Genomic DNA, 19,665 nt, shown 5'->3' on the forward strand with positions numbered 1-19,665 from the left:
GATCGATCCAGATCCAAAAGTTCTTGCACCAAGTGGTTGCACCAAAATGTGTACGCAAAAGAGAGCAAAGCAATTTACGGCAAAGCAAAGCAACAGACAACACGGACACGGACGATGAGACTGTAACTCTTGAATCTAAGGAATCTGTGCTTCTGAATCTGAGACTGACGTTTGGAGCGTATTAAATAATAATTCCCAACGTTCCCTGTGTTGCGCGGGTCATTTACGTACGTCTGTGTTAAGTGTATGTTTAGCGCGTACCTACCGAAGGGAGGTGCTCGAACAATATTAATAGAAGGGTGAAATTGGCAAATCGAATTGACGGCAGTTGCATAAAGTATTGAGCGGCGGCACGCGTAGATATAATTCACTTATGTTTGTTATGGGTTGCCATGGAGTGAGATATAACCAGGGGGAAACAGCTATTGTTGGCCACCAGCCAAAACCCAGCAAATATAGACGGCGCTGTCGGCATAAGAGTCGGACGAGTTGCCGTTGCACTGTTGATGGAAATTTTTCTTAATCTTCACCATGGTGATAGCTGACATTGACTATTGAGAATAATGTTAATTTTTTATTTTTTATTTATTATTCGTATCTATCGATTCCCGTTCGAGGATATACCAAGTATTATTGTATTGAATATGAATTGATTCATACTGGGTTTACTTATTCGACAAAGTTTTTCCAATCCAATTTACTGTACTTTCTATCGCCCTTCGATGCTTTACCACGACGCATAATTTCTTCATCTCGCGAACTGGGTCACGCTAGATTCAACGAGACGATTGGTCGCTCGACTTTATTTATGGGTTTGTTTGCGGGCCCGAACCCTCTGCCGATAACCAAGGGATGCTAGTGTGCGGAAGCGTGTTGCAGCCAGATTGCACTGTCCCCTATAACTGGTACATACAAGGGTTGCTCAACTGCTCCGAGGATCCTATAACGATAAGGCTTCATTCGCTCTTCACCGAGATTCTTTTTTTTTCTGTTGATCTAAGCTACTTTACTGAAAAACGTATAGAGGGTTACTTGGCACATTATACCACGTGACTTACATCCCTTTTAGCGAGGCACCGTTAATCGGCATTTTTATCATCCCTTTTCAAAATACTCCATGTCAAAAAGATACCGTGATACCAAACGATCAGGCTGAGACCTCCGATACGAGCTTTTGCGGTTTACGCACCCGGAAACGACCCTTAGCCAATCTACACAAGTTAACCGCGAGAACCCCCTAGGATAAGTGGTACCAACTTGATCGGCGGGTTAGCTATATACGTTGCTACCAGACATACCGCAGCACTCCCGGAATACACTCCGTTTACATGATAGCTTAGGCGGAGGCAGCCAGTACACGTTAGTGCACATAGAAATGTAAGTACTTCGAGAGCTAGGTGAGCGGATTATGAGAGGTTTGAGAATCGGACTAAGGCTGCGTTCACATCGTGCACAGTGAAAGGGCGTGCGGGTATCCTGGCGTAAAATTCGTAATTACGGGCAATGCGTCAGTTGCGATTGAATTCGAGCTACTGAATTATTCCTTCCCCTCCTCTGTACACCCTTATCCATCTTGATCTCCTCCCGCGGCGAATAACTTAACCGCCAGTTTATTTTCCGCCAAGTACCAAACTTCCTGCGAACTTGAGATTCGCGAATTGGCCTCCAACGTGGCTTTTGGATAACAGCCGTCGCGGCCATATCGTATAGTAAAGGGGAAATCGGATAAACTGCTGCGCCATTCAGCAGAACCTGAGTTTATTATTGAAACGGCCTAGCTCCAAACAGTCCTATTTGCAATAGCTAAATTTAGAGTTAACCATAATTTAACCAGACTGTTCGAGTTGGTTCTGTTACATCCTGCCGCAGGACACGGACCAATCGTTGACTCAGTAATTTCCCAAGTTGATAATAATCATACGCTCCGTTTTTTTTTTTTTTTTTTTTTTTTTTTTTTAAACGAGCACGCGTAACCGCGTTGTAGTCACTCTTTTCTTGTTTTTCCCCGAAAACTGCTACTTAACAAATAAATAGATTTTCGCCCGCGTCTTCTAGATTTCCGAGTATCCGTTGCTTTACGATGAATCGACGAATCATACGTCGAATTTGTTTATCGCTTTTTCACGATATTTGCTTACTTTGCAATTCCGCCCGGAGGCGATTTACTTTTCGAATTGGTGCTTCTCGAATTTTGTACATTTTAGTTTATAGCATAACGTAGATACTATCCATAACCTCTAAGCGGTCTCAGTTGTCACTGGTCTCACTGTTATTCATTTTCTTACGTTTTGTTCACAGGGGACATGGAGATTCTGGTTTACTTCTTCGTACCCGTCGGCATCTTGCTTGCCGTTAATTTGGTATTTTTCGCTGCCACGGCCTGGGAACTCACCTGCGGATTATGGAAGGGTGAATTTGTCAAGAGCAACACTGAGAGGTGAGCATTAACAAAGAGATACTATGGGTGTATTAAAAAAGGACAAAGAAGCAACGGCAGGAAGATACAGACGGTTGAAGAGACGGAAAGAAAGAGAGAGAGAGAGAGAGAGAGAGACTGAGAGAGAGGGCGGGGGGGGGAGAGAGGAAAAGAGTGGAATGACCATAGAGTGAAGAGAAGGTTCTGTTTTTCCAAGCCACGAAATCCTACACGGGAAACACACTGGAATCTTGTCAATTTGTCAGAGGCTCTGGTCTCGTGTTTCCCGCCGGTGCAAAAAAGCCTTCACCGCGAAACAACCGGGACAGCTTTACGATGGGCTCGTTTACACGACAGCCGGAAAACGGCATTAGGTTAGGTTATACTGCATCGGTTGTACGGACAAGAACGAGTATACAGTACACTACGTTTATCTGTCTCTGACGTTTGCACAGCTATAATTTTCACTTCTCGTACTACGTGTAATAACGACGAACCGACTATTGATAGTCGCAGCGACTAATAAAAATTTATCTCTGCAATTCCACAGTGGATATCGTACGAGGATTTAAGTATTTCTAGTCTATATTCCGGAAAGTGAGGGTGGGCGAGGATGATAGAGAAAGAGAGAGGGCGAACGAGGAAGCAAGATATACAAGAAGAAGGGAAATTGATATTTCTGCTCATTGGTCTCACCTTGAGATGAAAATAAATAATGCAAAGCAGGTGCTTTTCGAGTTCCTCGACTTCTCGTTCCAGCGAAGCCACATGGGTCTGCCTTGAGGATACGAGAAAGAGAGAGAGAGCGAGAGGGAGAAAGAACGGAAGAGAGAGAGAGAGAGAGAGAGAGAGAGAGAGAGAGAGAGAGAGAGAGAGAGAGAGAGAGAGAGAGAGAGAGGGAAGGAAATAGCATCTGCTCCCGTTATATCGACATAGCGAAATCATCCCGGAGCGCATAAACAGATCGCGGATTCTTCTCGCGTAGGGGTGTCCGTATCTTTTTTAAGAATCCACCCTGACCTTCGGCTTGAAATAAATGATATAAGCCACAGGTGCCTTTTTTTCAAAGACCGTGCCCATACCTTGTCGACGTGCACGCTACACACAGGCGCGCTCACGCATCTGCTCATGGGTTTTAGCTTTGACTGTAGCCCAACCTAACCTAACCTACAATTGCATATAAACCCTGAGATATATATCGGGTCTATCCCTCTGAATGAGACTCTCCTAGTGGGTACATTTCATTAGCTAAGCTTAAGGCAGTTTTTATGACCGCGTCATCCTCTACACGTAGAAGAGTTCTCTACAGTTATTTCACCTGGAAGGAGGTTCAACGCATTATACGCATTGATATAGTTTATTTGTCATTTTGGAGTATCATCTGTTTTTTTCTTAACAAATAATCAAAGAGCGAAACATCTTTTGCACTTAATATTAAAATATTATTGTCATTCGGTGCTTCGTATGTTTCTAGGAACTGGCGTTTTCTTTCGAGCAATTTTTGACAATGCGCATGCGCAGGCGCCTTCTACACGGTCATAAATCGTCTTTCTGCGCGACGGCGACGTATCGCGTAACTTTTCTTCGTCGACTACCTTGGCGGATTGATATTGATGATCCTATTTATAATGGCGAAATTGTCGCTCGGCCACGTTCGAATTAGCGTCGCGATGAGAACGCGGCAGCTGGATGTACTACTATGTAAAGGCACCGCTAGTTCACTTACTTGTAACCGCTACTACCGGTCGTTACTATTATAAGACTTATCGTCGGATAATTCTGTTCGCGGTTTCTTCAGCTTGTTTCTTATTTTTAGATTTATGATCAGCGAGCCGGACACGAATTCGTCTGTTATTCAACTGTTTGAAAATCAAATGAAAATTATATCGAACATTCAATAATTCTCTGGGATTCCCTGTTACGATGCCGTAGCAATATATTTTTTGAAAACATTTTGAAAACCCACAAATTCACTACGGGTGATTCGCGCTCGTCCTCTCGTTCCTTTGAAACTCTTATTGTTTCTTTCCTTCATATATTTTTCAATGACAAACAGAATCCTTCAGGAATCTCAAGGCCGTCACATAAAAAATAACGTAATGACGTAAGACGTAACCATAAGGAAACCAACCAATCGGAATCCTTCCAAGGGGACAGTACTGGATTCTGATTGGTCTGCGCAAACGTCATCGTTCGTGTCGCACGCAGTATACGCCTGAATTTCTCAGTTATTGGACTGCAGCAAGCAGTATTATTTTTATATCAAGAATTCGACCTGAGAATCAGAATATCTATATTTTACGACACATATAGAGCCTTTTCTTTTTATTTTCGAAAACTGTGCGAAACAAACAATCTCGAGAATTTCTCGTGGGGAACGTAGACAGTAGGTGGGTAGTTGGTGATCGATACTCTCTTTAAATCGATAATCGCCTATCCCATCCTCCTAGATAAATCGTCCGGTAAGCTCAGCTCCTGCCAGTTCATGATGTAAGATCCTTACCGGATGAAACATTCTGAGAATTTATCACACGATACAGTCGCCAATAGTTTACATATTTTGACTCGATCTACGAGCAAAGTTTTACAACCTCCTGGGTATCGTAACCATCGGTATATCTGTAAATACCAAAGGAATCGATATGTCATAGACATAAAAAAAGTACATACAAGAGGAAGGAAATTAATAAAATTTCGCTCGATTTTATTATTTACCATCAATAAAATTAAACTGACATATCGCACGTATTTTTCTTCTTCCTTATTAAAAAAATGTGCACAACTGCAGTTTCCATTCGCACATCGCAAGATCCGTTCGATAAGTATAACGAACTTTGCGGTTGATTTCTTTTGGCCGATGTAAATGAGCAGCAGCCCCTTCGTTAGTTAACACTAAGCGTACCATCGACGGGTCATTTGACCCTTTTAAAGCGAAAAATACGTTTATGAAAAATTGTCGGTATGTTTAGTGTTAAGCATGAAACGAGAGAAAGGAAGGGAGCTCGCACGTTTTATTGTCCCACGCGGTGAAGTTTGCCATTTCTCGGCAGCTCGAAAATCGCTAATAGCCCTAATAGTTAATGGGTACCTATAATACGTACCTACGTGTAGGAGCGAGAGTGGCGAACACGCGCGGCTGCTACGTCCGCTCATTTATAACAATTAGCGTTTCTGCCAACCGACGCGCAAGAAGTTAATTTACCTCTCTCCGTTATATTTTCAGAGCCGCCCTGGGTCGAGTCTGCATGAAGCTGGTGATCGTGATGGGCGTCACGTGGGTGACCGACGTCGTCTCTTGGGCAGTGGGTGGTCCCCAGTATCTCTGGTACTTTACGGACCTCGTGAACGCCTCGCAGGGTGTCTTCATCTTCATCGTCGTTGGCTGCCAGCCACAGGTGAGAGCTGCGGTGAAGAGGCTGTGCAGCAAGAATCCCAGGAGTAACGCCGGCAGACAAGGAAACGCGCTGAGCACTACGAGCCACGGGATGCCCAGTATGGGCGACAGCGTCACTCAGAATCCAAGTACGAAAACGGCGCCGTTGGAAACTATTTGCTAGAAAGTTCCGTTTGACAACGAGGATACCAAGGAGGACCAATGACTTCGACGTCTGGAGGAGAACGTAATGAGATACGTGGAGAGAGGGATTTTCGAGTATAATGACGGAGGATACCTATCGCACGGAAGATCTTGGGATGCTGGATCCTGCGGTGCGGTTGGACCCTTAGAGCGTAGAATAAGTACAGGAGACATTCGAAGACTAAATATTTCTTTCGTACCTCGAGATGAAATGAAGAAAAATCGGGAATGAGATTTTTGATATTTATATCTATAGATATACACTCCTCTCTGGACGTAGATACGAAGACTATACTAGAATCGTAATAACTCTAGTGTACACGTATAACATGAATGGTTATCGAGTCACTGCCCAAACCGATCGACAGATCGGCGATCGCATGATCATTGCGAATTTTCGATATCCAATCAATCCCAAAGAATCGCGAGGCGCGTATTCCCGCTCGTGTAAAGTTTCGACTGAATGGAGGAGAGGCATTTTTGTTTTTATTTCATTTTTTTTATTTCATTTTTTTTTATTTCATTTTTTACATACGTTTTTTTTTACCTCTTTTCTTAATATTTCTTTCATAAGCGCGTCGAGTAGACCTCATCAGTCTGCTCGCGTAAATCCTCGTGCGAATCGAGGTTGTTATAATATGAATTACGACTCGTGACAATACGCAAGATGGGAAATCAATGCCTTTTCGAAATGCCTTCCGAACGTGATGTTCGACGAACCGAATTGTATTCAAGAAACTTTGCGATTCTCGGTGTTGTAAAAGCGCTAATTAATGTTTCACGACTTATCATGTAAACGTCAAGCTGATAATTTCGCGTGCTTACTTTTTTTTTTATCTGACCAACACAAAACCTAACAATAACAGTTGCGGTTTTAATGGGCATTCAGAACTCTTTCGCGAGAAGAGTATGTGTTCAATGAATGGCGTGAGAAAGAGAGAGAGTGAGAGAGAGAGAGGGGGGGGGGGGGAAAGAGAGAGAGAGAAAAAGAAAAAGCTGATAATTTCGCGTGCTTACTTTTTTTTTTATCTGACCAACACAAAACCTAACAATAACAGTTGCGGTTTTAATGGGCATTCAGAACTCTTTCGCGAGAAGAGTATGTGTTCAATGAATGGCGTGAGAAAGAGAGAGAGTGAGAGAGAGAGGGGGGGGGGGGGAGAAAGAGCGTGACGGAAAAAGAAAAAGAATGTTAAAGCGGAAATGACCTGAACGTGTAACCATGACGAACTGCTTTTCGAGAAACGAAAGAGTTACGCACTATACGCAAAAACTACGCACAATAAACGTACGTTTTTTCGCTGAAGAATCGCGCTAGGTATTTAGAAATTCGCGTGCACGTAGAGTCCTTGTTTCTTCAGGTGCATCAAACAGACTGAACTTGCTGAACTTGCGTTCGATGCATTTGACCTGCAGCTGACGTCTAGTGGGGAACGAAAACTTCCTGAACGCATTTGCATTGCGAGCATCTATGCAGAACGGCTTTCAATATTTGGGACACCGAATGATGAGACGAAAATACAAGGAGAAAACAATTGTATTAGATATACGGCACGTTACGTACGGGTCGTCCCAAAAAATCGTTTAGTTCCTTTTTTTTTCCTTTTTTCATGTTATTTTTTGTGTGTGTGTGCAACGTGTACGATGTGATAAACTGGCTCTGTCGAATCCACGTTACCAAGCCAATACATATAGACATAGATTTGTTATTCCATAACTGAAAGAAAATCTAAAAAAAAAATGATTTTTACAATATAACTACATTGGCTACTTTCTCTTGGATTCGGCAGCGGCGTGAATGTATGTTACGTGTATCTATTAGTAATATCGCAGCTTGATATTGGCAATATCCTGTAATTAGTTAAATTTAACGATTTATTATTATTATTATCATTATTATTGTATTACACGTCATGTACCATTTTATAATAGCGTGTGTTCGATACTGCTCGTCGCTATGCATATAACGCATATTGTCATTAATAATAATCGTCCCAAAACTTCTTGTAAATAACATTATCTGTATTATTCATAATACACAATTGACGTTCGATAGAGTACACGTAAGTTTAATGTTCGTTGTAAACGTACGTAAAAGTGCGACACGTGCCGTGTCGGGCCGCGATATCGGTAAAACGGAACAAAATATAAAAAGAAAAACGTGATAACTTATGGTTCCATTCACGTATGTTAACATATGGAATTGGTCCGTCACGCTACGTATCACTTTGACCACCCTTTGTATATTAAATAATATTACTAAGCACGGACGAGTATGCAAGAATCATGTGTTATGTAGGGATACACAGTTATGGGATTGAACGCCTTAAGTTTATATTAATTTATTTGTATTGCGCGCTCGTTTTTGCATATGTATTAATTTAAGGTACGATAGCTTGCCAGTGAATTAGTCTATTCTCCCCCTCCCAGCATCCCTTAAATTAATAATATCGTCATTCAATGTCAACGTAACGCCAACGGAAGTATATACGGAAAAACTATGACCTATACGTTAATGTAACAAATACTTGGAAGTATTACACAATTTGCGTTAATACCAAAAAAAAAGATGTAGTACAATCAGATCGTAATATCAGTTCCATTTTGAGGGGTCAGCTTCTTGTGGTTTACGGTACGGGAGAGTCCTCTAATTATGGAATTAATCTTCCCGCTTTGTCGTACTACGATAGCGAGGAAACAATCGAATGAAAGAAAGTAAAAATAATATTCTGAAAAGATGAACTTGCTTGTTATATTCCTCTATAGACGGGGAAAAATTACGAAAAAATAAATAATGTTTCATGAAGACGTAGCGAATAGCAGTTTTCTGTTGCGTCTGAAGAGAAATTAATGAACAATGTTAATAATTTCGAATTGGCGTTAGTCACTGTTGCATTTTGATAAATTTTTCTAACACGAATTTCATCCACCGTAAAATATCGTACAACCATCATTAATCTCGTCGTATTACCTTAATAATAAGAAATGTGTATTAAAAACCTGACAGAACGATAGAGAGTATGAGCACATATTACACTAGAGGATTGATGAGCAGTCGAGGCTAAATAAATATGATATCGTAGCGAATGAAACAATAGTATTAAAGTGTCACCCATAAACTCATATGTTATATAGTCTATATATATATATATATATATATATATATATAATGGTCTCTTGTGTGGACTTTTGTTCCCTAGAAGTAACCGATAATCGTTAGATGCGTCTTAATCATCACCTTAGACATCAATGAAACCATTGCCGATTGTACGCCATTCCTATAATGTATCTTAACAGTATTTCTATTGCAGTAATGGAATAAAAGAGAGCGGTTAGTAGGTTCATTATTAATATTATTAATACCCAGTCACCTATAGCATTGTTAACGACAGTGACTATATCATTAGTCGTAAGAATAACCCTAAATTGTATTATTTGATCATTTCATACTCTTTCGTAAATTAGTTTCAATAGTTTTATTTTGATAGACACTTTCCTCAATAATGTTCCCGTGCCAAGAACGAGACAAAACGTCATTGAGTATTTACATTCGCCCTATCAATCAAGAGCATAGTACAATGTTTATAAGCTGAATCAATGATAAAATTTCCTCTTTTACCCTTAAAGTTTACTATGAATCAATATGGATTCGAGCGTAAACAATTTTTTGTATTTCAAGCTTCGTTTAAGCCACATCCCCGTTCCTCCTGCTTATTTTCCTAACTCTTCAGTAGCTACCAAACCGCAGTAAGAGAACGTGCGCGCGCATCGTTTTCGAAATATTTAACAAGTCCAGTCCATATGAACTCATAGTGTAATTGACGTATTATCAAAATCGTAATAGTAGTAACGGGGTAAAATTGATGTTTAACAATAATGTGAAACAAGCATTTCATGATTTTCTGCCGTTTTATATATTTTTTTCTTCAATCAAACTTGTCGATTAGTACGTTCAGTCGTGGATTTATTTTCGACTTGACTTTTTTTTCAATTTTTTACTGATATCCTGTAAAGTGCTATACTTCCTAATAATATGGTATATAATGTATATTATAATGATTGCAATTGCTACGTGCAGCGGTAACCTTCTGTTTATGTTAAGAAATCATTATTTCTTCATAATAGTTCTGATAATCATTCTTGAAATCGATTACCAGTCAACGATCGTCTATCGCTCTCCATCTGTTTTATAAATATTGATAATCGTCAGTGAATGCTGATAATTGTGCACAATAGAGGTCGATACACTTTATCGATTTTTAAAGGGCTTTTCTTGGAAGGTTCATAAATGGTAGAGACTTATTTACTAACTGATAAAGTCTCGAGATTGCTGTAATAATATGTATTATTTGATACGTCATCGATATAAATTGCTTTATCAACTTCCATTGTTGTTTCTTACTGCATAAGGGGCAACTTTTTTTTCCTTTGGTCAATGCGGATAAAATATGAATAGTGTTTTGCATATTAAACTCTTTATTGTGGTTCGGCTAGTTTGTGGTTGGTAGTGTGTTTTACATATTTTAAGAGTCGCAGTACGGCTGACGGCGTGACACCAGCAATTCTGCTTGCTGCGGCAATCTGTCAAAGCATGAGTGGTATATTTTTTAATATGACAATGATGGAAATGCTTGGTAAAAGCAGTCTGGCTTAGGTAACTTAGGTAGTTCTTAGTTGCTTACAGTTTGTGGTTGTGCTGCTGCTAACTTCTCCGTTTCTTCAGAGGAGAGACACAGTGAGCTTCTGTACAATTTGGAATTATTAAGGTTAAAGTATGTCCTTAAGATTGATAGTTTAACTTAATTTATAAGTTTGATAAAATCTTGCGATAAAACAATATTACGAAGTCTCTGTGACTTTCAAATGACTTATTTCTTAGGATTAGCCTATCAGTCATGTTGAGTACTATATAATTTGTTGCAGCTGTGACCAATAATATTCAATCAAAACTCCATATAATACTCGTTTAAAGAATAGATTGAAAAAAATATTAACGACTTACGAAGCATAGTTAATGTCCTTTGGAATAAAGATGCTTTCATGTCGTCTTATTTCATGGACTTCTTCCAGTTGACTTTTGACTGCATTGGCATACATAGCTTCGATCTATAAGTAATTTTCAATACAACAATTAGAATTGGATGTTAACATCATATATACTCATTATAATATAAGAAATATAGAGAATTTTATATTTAGATTCAATATCTCAATACCTTAATTCTTTTGGCCAAAGATGAGTCTCCTGAAAATTGTGCCAGTTGATCTGGTATTATGTTAATAATATTCCCAAAAGATATATCGTCATTAACCATGCTCAAAATGCCAAATGCTGTAGTTTCCGATGGATTCTTACATATTTTTATTCGAAGCAATCGCCGCCATTGGTTTATTGGCTTTTTTACTGATTTCAAAATTTGAATTGCCTCTTGCATTTTTGTTTGCATGCGTAGCATAACGTCGTAACGAGTTTGTGAAACACAGCCAGTCAAGTAGCCCTTTTCGGTAAGTCTTTGATCAGCATTGTCAGGACGTAGACTCAACCGAAATTCGGCTCGACTTGTGAACATTCGATATGGCTCGATTGTTCCTTGAGTGGTGAGATCATCGATTAAGACTCCAATATAACCCTCAGTACGATTTATAATAAGCGGTGGCTTCCGTAAAACCTGTGGAACCGTAAGAAATATATCAAAGAAATATATCATATACACACAAAAATGTGTCTATAAAATGCTGAAGAATGAAAATATATGATATTTACCCGCGCAGCTGCATTTGCACCTGCGACAATTCCCTGTGCTGCAGCTTCTTCGTATCCAGTTGTACCATTTATTTGACCAGCCAAGAATAAGCCTGGTACTTTTTTCGTCTCTAATTCGTAATTCAATTCTCTTGGATCAATGTAATCGTATTCCACTCCATATCCAGGTTTTACTGTAAAATAAAAAACAGTTTGAATATAACAGTTTCAGGTATTTACTGGATTCTCTGTATTGTGACAAAATATAATCTGTTACATAATGCTATATTATATGTATATACCTAGTTTTGCATTTTCTAATCCTGGAATACATTTGACCAATTGTTCCTGTTTATCTGCCGGCAACGTACATGACATTCCACCCGGATATATCAATGGCGAATCCATACCTTCCGGCTCTAACCATATGTAATGTTCCGTTATGCCAAAGCGTAGAATTTTACTCTCAATACTAGGACAATATCTTGGACCTGTTACCTCTTCGGTAACGTGTCGATTACAATGTAAATTGTCCTTTATGATTTTGGCAACACCTTCATTGGTTTTTGTTAGGTAACAAGGTAATTGTTGATCCGCAGGTATCCAAACGCGATCATTCAAAAAAGAAAATGGCTCCGGTGGGTCATCCGGCAACTGAATTTGACATTTTGTGAAGTCAATTGTAGATTTTTCCAGTCGGGGTGGTGTACCTATTTGAAAACATTTAAGTTATAAAATTTGAAAGCAAAATTATAAATGAAAATTTATAAAACTTTTAATACCAGTTTTTAACCTGCCCATGCGGAAACCTAATCTTTCCAAAGTATTTGCTAAGCCAATGCTAGGTTCATCACCGATTCGACCTGCTGGTCGTGTTTCTAATCCAATATTTATTTGTCCTTTTAGGAAAGTGCCCGTAGTAATCACAACTGTATCACTGAATATTTTCATACCATCCTCTGGGAAATAGTAAGCAGTATTAATAACAATTTTATAAATAACATTTGAATTATACGTACTGAGAATAATTCCAGAACATTTAAACGAATCCTCTTCCAGGATTAAATCTTCTACAGCCGATTCACATATTTCCAGTCCAGGCGTTGAGAAGAGTTCTGCTTGAAGATTTTTTTTGTAGAGTGATCGATCTATTTGGGCTCTTAAACCCCAAACTGCTGGCCCTTTTCGTTTATTAAGAATTTTGTAGTGAACTCCAGATATATCACAAATACGACAGCAAACACCATCCAATGCATCCACCTCTCTCATTAAATGCCCTTTGCCAATTCCACCAAAAGATGGATTACATGACATTTCTCCTAATATAAAAAACAAGTATCATTAACGTTTATTCGAATATTAGGATAATCATATTAACATGATACATACCTATTGTACTTTTTTTATGCGTTACAAGAAGGGTCTTTGCACCAATTCTTGCCGCAGCTGCACATGCTTCTGTGCCAGCATGTCCACCACCAACCACAATTACATCATACTTATCTTGAAAAATATTACTAGCTATATGCCTAATTGGTTTATAGTATAATGTAGTATATCTTATACTGAATAAAGAATGTTTAAATTTGCTGATTGACATATTTTAGCACTTATTATGATTAATTATTATGGAATATAATAATCACTCTCTTTTAATTTCCTGTAAAAAGAAATGTATCTCAGTGCATCCTGAATCTTTGGTAGTATTAGCATTTTACAGATATCCTCCTTATTTGTAAATTCAAAATCCTTATAGACTAATTTTTTCAAAAATGCAATAACAAAGCTAAAACAGTTATTAGTATTTTCATTGTAGTTTGTAACGCTCCATTTTGAATCCTTGGATATTATGTCTATAGCATTATCCCAATGCGATTCCCATGATTCTGAAATTATTTTAAATGCTAAGCAGCATTGCCATTTCAAATTATCATCAATTACAAGTCCATTTTTATCATATTCAAAAATAGTTCCATTGGAATTAACTATACCTATATGTAAATCATTACTAGCATTATAGTTATTCAGAAAATCTCCTTGGGACGGCATGATAATAATAGTATTTGGATTATCTGCAGCATTAACAAATGGATAAGGCAAACGAAATGGCTCCAACATAAAAGTAGATAGAAATTCTTGGCAAATAGGACATTTTTCTGGTACTTTTTTACAAAACACTGACTTAGAACTGCAATGCAGAAAGCATAATATTCCTGGGTCGGAATTCATGAGGACCGTCAAAATGACTGCTAATAAATACACTTAATAAACTTAATATATAACTACGTAAGCAGTAAATAAAAAATCGTCCCTTGATCAAAATATGATCAAATCAAATGAATTAAATTAATAAAATTACAAAAAAGTAAGGTTAAAAACCTTGCAACAATAATTTTTCTATTATTACTTTATGTATACCTTTATAATACAATGCTTAGCATAATATTAATCACAATGAATATAATTGTCGGTAGAAAAAATCCACGAATATCGTCGGACTTTACAAAAACGTAGACAATAGTCATTAAATCTTCAGGCACGATCTGTCAGTTCGTTTCCTCTTACACTCACCAAATTGCTTCTCAACAGAAATAAAAAAATGCACCATCAGTACTATACATAAAACTACAATTTCGCACAATTTATTTTCAAGGTAAAAGCTAATACTCGAAAATGAGTACACATGTCTTCAATCGCATAATAATGCTCGCAAACTTAACGCCAAATCCACATTACAATATGGTTTTTAAAATGACTTGCGCAGTAAAGCTAATAGTTCGTAATGGTACCATCACAGACTGAGCCGCGCTGCAGTAGTAGCAGCTGATCTGCTGAGTAGTGCAGTACACCTGTACCGCGCTGGAACGGTGAACGCGTAGAGGCGTGCTTAATTCATAAAGCCGCAGTGTCGTGCATCGCCTGGCCGTGATTTCGTGTTCGTGACTCCAAATCACCAGAAACGGACACACCACAAGTTACCCGCAGTGAAAGAGAAAGGAATTCCGTTGAACATTAATAACCCGTAAGTAAGTTCTAGGTTAAAAGACATTGAACCTTCCTGTCGTCTTAACGTTTTTGGCAATTAAGAAAACCCAATCACAACAAGTTTACACAATTCGTCCGGTCAACTTATTTTCCTAATAAAGTCTGATGTATTCGTCTAAAAATCATAAAAACCATTCGCTACACGCGTACCTCGAGGTGACTGACACCTGATGCGTCAATGACCACGCATGTGAGAGTAGCATGCTGCTTCACTCATATCGAGCTTCTCATTGAATTTGGATTTAAAGTCAGTAAAATACAAAAAGAAAAAGAAACCGTAACCTACGGGTATACAAGTATCTCTAGGAACTGAGCGTGCCCGTGGAAATTCTATCTGGCGATCTGCTTAATGACCATGAGGAATCTCGCGCTCGTTCAGCTTTGGGAATCAAATTTATATATTTTAAGGACCTCGCGATAATTGCAGTTACGCACGCACAGACAACGCCATGAATTATGATTTATCGCAAAATACTCAATTGGGAATTTACGTAGTGGAAACTTGGATCAAGAAAATTTCTCGACCGATTTACAATGGTTGTTCGCTGAAAATCGTCGTTTTGTATTCGGGCTACGTTGCCAACGTGCATAACGGAATTATTTTGTGTCTCTTGCATTTCGTGACAGACGAGTGCAACAGAGGTAGAATATATGGCGATAGATCTGAGAACGTAAAATAATTGCGCTTAAATATATGTATATCGCTGGCTAGATCAATAATGATCCAGATATGAAATTTCTATCATGGTGATGCGTCAAGGAGAACTGCTGTACAAATATTTTGCAGTTAGACGAGGCGAAGAATCAATTAAGCATAACCAGCAGCACGTGGAATTTTACGATGCGTTTCAACAATTATATAGAGATTCGTTTTGCACTTTGATAACATTTTTTTCTCAATTTTTAAGTTGACGATAAATGATGACCTTATCGAGATTGTATAATTTGGTTATATCCGCATAATTGATGTATAATTTCTTTTCCGTCATTCTTGTGAGGTTGCAAACAACAGTTTTAAAAAAACTATGTTTGACTTCTCCGACTTGTGCAAATTTTTCTTCTATCTACTTATTAACAGTTATACATTCTTGAGGGTTTGCGTAGCAAGAAAAAATGTTTCGTAGACAGAGTATTTAAGTTTTGATCAATTTTTGAAGAAGGCGCGATTAACCCTATAAATCTTACTGATATTGATACGTTGTTCGTGTTTACTACTATTCACAGAACTCATCCTGAAACACTCCCAATTCTATTTCCTCGAAACATCACGTAAATACCCCACGTCAATCATTTATATGGAAAAGAAAATAAGAGCACGTCTTCTGTCTTCGTAATACGATAATAAAATTATCTATAACATTCATAACTTTTAAGAATAAAAAAAGATCTTTCCCTCTTTTGAATTTCTGCATTCTCAACGGTCAAGCTCCAAAAAAAAAAAAAAAGAATTGGCTACACAACAAACTCTACAATGCAAACTAAGTTATATTCCGTATACCGATTTTGCGTAAGGTTAATAGTAATACATAATATACACAGATGTTGTTATATATCATACTGAATTAAACTTTCGGGTTATTCAAAAGCTATTCGCTTTCAGCTTTGAAGCTGTGGACTTATAAAATCCTTTAAAATATATTTTTTTTGCAGCAGAAACATTCTCTTCCGATATATGTGAATCCCATACGAATATCAGAGGGCACTTTTGCTATAAGACACCATTACTCCAAAGCGTGGACTATATCTATCTCTTTTTTTTCCCCACTTTATTTATTCTACCTGTTAATTACGAGGCACAAAGTCACGTGACCCGATGTTCCTGTTAACGACATGAAATGCGATCGTTTTATTTGAATGAACGTCGGTGTTTAATAGGAACGTCAAACCCATGGCCTAAACAAATGTAACTCTTGTTACGGCGGCGCTGATATTAATATGAAGCATATGACACGTACATACGTGCATATGTGGCGTGTCAATAATTTCATCGCATTGTAATGCCTATAAGAAAGTCATCCCGTTATCGTAATCAAAAGCTTGAACCGAGACAATATTCAATTACGTGACTTGAAATTCGCACAACATCGAGTTATCGCGACTATACGGGTTTTCCCTGAATTTTGCTCGGTGTCTTCTTCCTTTCGTCTTAAAAACATCACGTAATTATTCTTGATTCAAGATTTAAGCGACAAGTATATAGAGGGTGACCAGATTACACGATAACGGAAATATCTTCTCTCGTCTCTGTCGTTACAGTAAAATCTGCCTTTTTTCCCGCTTCCTCTTTTTTGCCCTCCTATTTTTTGACGCGTCAGCTGTGTGAATTTAGAGTACACGCGAACTTGGTGGCGCATGCACTTTTTAACGTGGAATATACATAAAGTTTATATATTTCAATATGTATAACTCTTTTTTTTCTGTGCCAGCAGTATCACGTTACCCTTTTGCGGAACGATGGAAAAAACACTCGGTGGATGCAAAACGGGTATCGCTTGGCCTCCTTCTCTCTCGTTCTCTTCTAGTCTACTCTCTCGCCCACTGTGAACTGTACCGCGTGTCCCTTGCGCACTCGCTCCCTGCGGCCATTATTCCATGAAAATTGAGCGTCCATTGGAAATTTCAATATCCGATGGACAGGCCAGGATACGAGGCTCGGATCGATGATAATTTTAATTGAAATTCCGTAGATTCCGGACAAGTGGCGAAGAGGCAATTAAAGGGCGAATTGTTATACGGGAGGTCCGTGTTGAGTGCGTAACGAGCCATCGTCGACTCGACTGGCCAATTTTCAATTAGCATTCTTGATTTGAACATTTTTTTACTTCTGCTTCTCGCTTTTACCCCTTCTCTCGTTGTTGCCGTTTAACGTGACTTTTGCCTTTCTTGGAAAATATTTCCTTGCTTACAATTTTCGTTTTCGGAGCACGCTTCATGATTGGTCCATGCTTGCGCGTCCTCATTAATATTTTCGGCATTGTGATGTGACGTCATAGAGGATGTAATACTAAAGGGCGTGAGTCACGGGTTTCGTAATATTCCAATTCCTGGATTGCATTTATTTCACTTGTTTTAACTGTAACGGCTGGATATAAAAAGTAGGCACAGATAATTCATGTAAAAACTGTTATTCGAGGACACTGTCGGTATTTTGTGCCACGTAACGATTATATATTCAATTACGTGGGACAGCTTCAATAAGTAATGTGACGTAGAAAAATTAAATTTATTTCAGTGCAAAACGATGCACATGTATTACTTTTATAACAAAAATTGTATGCAGAGTCGCATATGCGATTTGCAAGGGATTGCATTGTTTGCAAATTGTCGACAAAAAAGATATTGAAGAAGTGGACAGACTATAGTAGAGGGTTCGTATATACGTACATGCCAATTTGCTTAGCGTTTTTGAATATTTTTGCAGGAGCATTCGACGTAACGCAGTTAATAGGTTATGAAAATAATTGACGTTGTTCTGCTTTATGGGCTTAACAAAATTCGTATCACATAAATTCCTGTAAATTGTGAAATTTTTCACTGCAAGTTACTCGAAGGATTTCATTTTTACAAAAACTTTGTAATGTCGCTTTTTGAGTACTTTTTCGTATAAATTAGGGATACCCATGAGTAATGTCGTTTTTTACGAAAAAAAAAATGGACATTATTACCCATGGTTACCTTTGATATCCGCTGAGACTATTTTGCGAAACGGATAAGGAACGTGATAAAATATATTTGAACTTGCGATGTGATAAAGGTGACAGCAATGATCAATGTTAATTTCCAACGTATACAATTTTTTGTAGTCGTTTTGTACAAAATTTACTTTCAATCATTCCCGATAACTTTTAATCTTTTCAGAAAATTATTGTATAGTAATCGGTTATGCATTGTTCGCTACGTTTTGTTTCGACCACACTATTAGGGTTCATAATTTTTCATTGCTCTTTTACGAAACCCGTCATTTTCCTTTGGCAACCATATCGACTAAGAAACGGAAAGAAGTATTCTCCTCTCCTCTCCTCTCCTGGTCACCATTTTCTTTTAATTTTATCCCTACATCCTATATATTATACAGTATACCATGCGATGATCCGTTTCACGCCATACAAACAACCCACCTCCACATAATTATATGAAAGTAGAAACTGATTAATTAGCGCGCTCCCATTGTCGGGATTTCGTAACTTCACAGCGGGAAACGGAATTGTTACATCGGTTGATACGTATTCCACGTGAAAGCCCATTTCCTCGATTCGTTCGTCATTAAATACTGAAAATTGCAAGGTGGACGGCTGCCAGTGCGCGTTTCACGATTTCAAGGTACGACGTTCAATCACTATAACAACGAACTGGAAACTTTTTCATTGGTCCCGACGATCTTACCTTAAAAGTCCACTTTCCAAATGGCACCACTAAGCGACGCGATCCCATGAATTCCAATAGTCTCTTCGCGAAGGGGTTAAGACTACTGTGCTGATCTTAGAAAGGTAACGAACCTACTCAAAGAACCAATGCGAGAACTGGCAGTTCCGTTCTGGTAACTACGGACTAGTCACTTTCGAGATTATATGTAAATCCCACGGAATTGGAAATATCGGCGAAATAAAGAAAGAAAGAGTGAACAAAAGGCGGATCGCAGATTCAGCAATGGAGTCTTTCAATTCTTTAAGGTGAAAATATTCGAATTTGATACCTTGAAAAACGCGTGATATAAAATATAGGGAATTGCACTAAATATATATATATATATATATATATGATCTTTGTTTTATTTTCTTGGTTCACCCGGACAAACCCGTTTTCCTGTTCTTTGCACTTCTCGTCGAGATTTTTCTTATCTGTACAATTCCTGCTCATGATCTTTGTTTTATTTTCTTGGTTCAC

At 38.3% G+C, this 19,665-nt stretch overlaps 4 protein-coding genes across 10 annotated transcripts in view; 2 read left to right on the plus strand and 2 right to left on the minus strand.

The window, feature by feature from the left end:
- LOC107267736 (probable G-protein coupled receptor Mth-like 1) overlaps nucleotides 1–6,961 on the plus strand; it is a 49,196-nt gene extending 42,235 nt beyond the window's left edge. The window contains exons 5-6 of the mRNA XM_015739763.2: nucleotides 2,299–2,437; nucleotides 5,640–6,961. Of these exons, the coding sequence (XP_015595249.1) occupies nucleotides 2,299–2,437; nucleotides 5,640–5,973 (473 nt within the window). The 3' untranslated portion in view covers nucleotides 5,974–6,961. The remainder of the gene's footprint in view (nucleotides 1–2,298; nucleotides 2,438–5,639) is intronic.
- Nucleotides 6,962–9,883: 2,922 nt separating this feature from the next.
- LOC107267720 (protein MTO1 homolog, mitochondrial) lies at nucleotides 9,884–13,362 on the minus strand. The gene is made up of 9 exons (XM_025085395.1): nucleotides 13,126–13,362; nucleotides 12,756–13,055; nucleotides 12,519–12,695; nucleotides 12,039–12,446; nucleotides 11,758–11,930; nucleotides 11,210–11,662; nucleotides 10,996–11,099; nucleotides 10,676–10,736; nucleotides 9,884–10,574 (listed from the first exon to the last, which is right to left on the minus strand). Exons 1-9 carry the CDS (start codon nucleotides 13,334–13,336, stop codon nucleotides 10,470–10,472), a joined length of 1,992 nt encoding a protein of 663 aa, XP_024941163.1. The 5' UTR covers nucleotides 13,337–13,362; the 3' UTR covers nucleotides 9,884–10,469.
- On the minus strand, nucleotides 13,363–14,139 carry LOC112494409 (MKRN2 opposite strand protein). The gene has a single exon (XM_025085452.1). The coding sequence runs from the start codon at nucleotides 13,963–13,965 to the stop codon at nucleotides 13,363–13,365; it is 603 nt and encodes a 200-aa protein (XP_024941220.1). The 5' UTR covers nucleotides 13,966–14,139.
- Nucleotides 14,140–14,551: 412 nt separating this feature from the next.
- LOC107267746 (protein-tyrosine sulfotransferase) overlaps nucleotides 14,552–19,665 on the plus strand; it is a 104,390-nt gene continuing 99,276 nt past the window's right edge. For 2 of the 7 annotated variants that reach the window (XM_025085415.1, XM_025085405.1), the window contains exon 1: nucleotides 14,559–14,762. The gene's annotated coding sequence lies outside the window, so the exon portion shown is untranslated. Of the gene's footprint in view, nucleotides 14,763–19,665 lie in introns of all 7 variants that reach the window. The other 5 variants (XM_025085399.1, XM_025085423.1, XM_025085398.1 and 2 more) reach the window with 4 other exon arrangements.

The sequence above is a fragment of the Cephus cinctus genome, unplaced genomic scaffold, assembly GCF_000341935.2.
Source record: "Cephus cinctus unplaced genomic scaffold, Ccin1 Ccin1_scaffold0029, whole genome shotgun sequence".
NCBI classification, from domain to species: Eukaryota; Metazoa; Arthropoda; class Insecta; order Hymenoptera; family Cephidae; genus Cephus; species Cephus cinctus.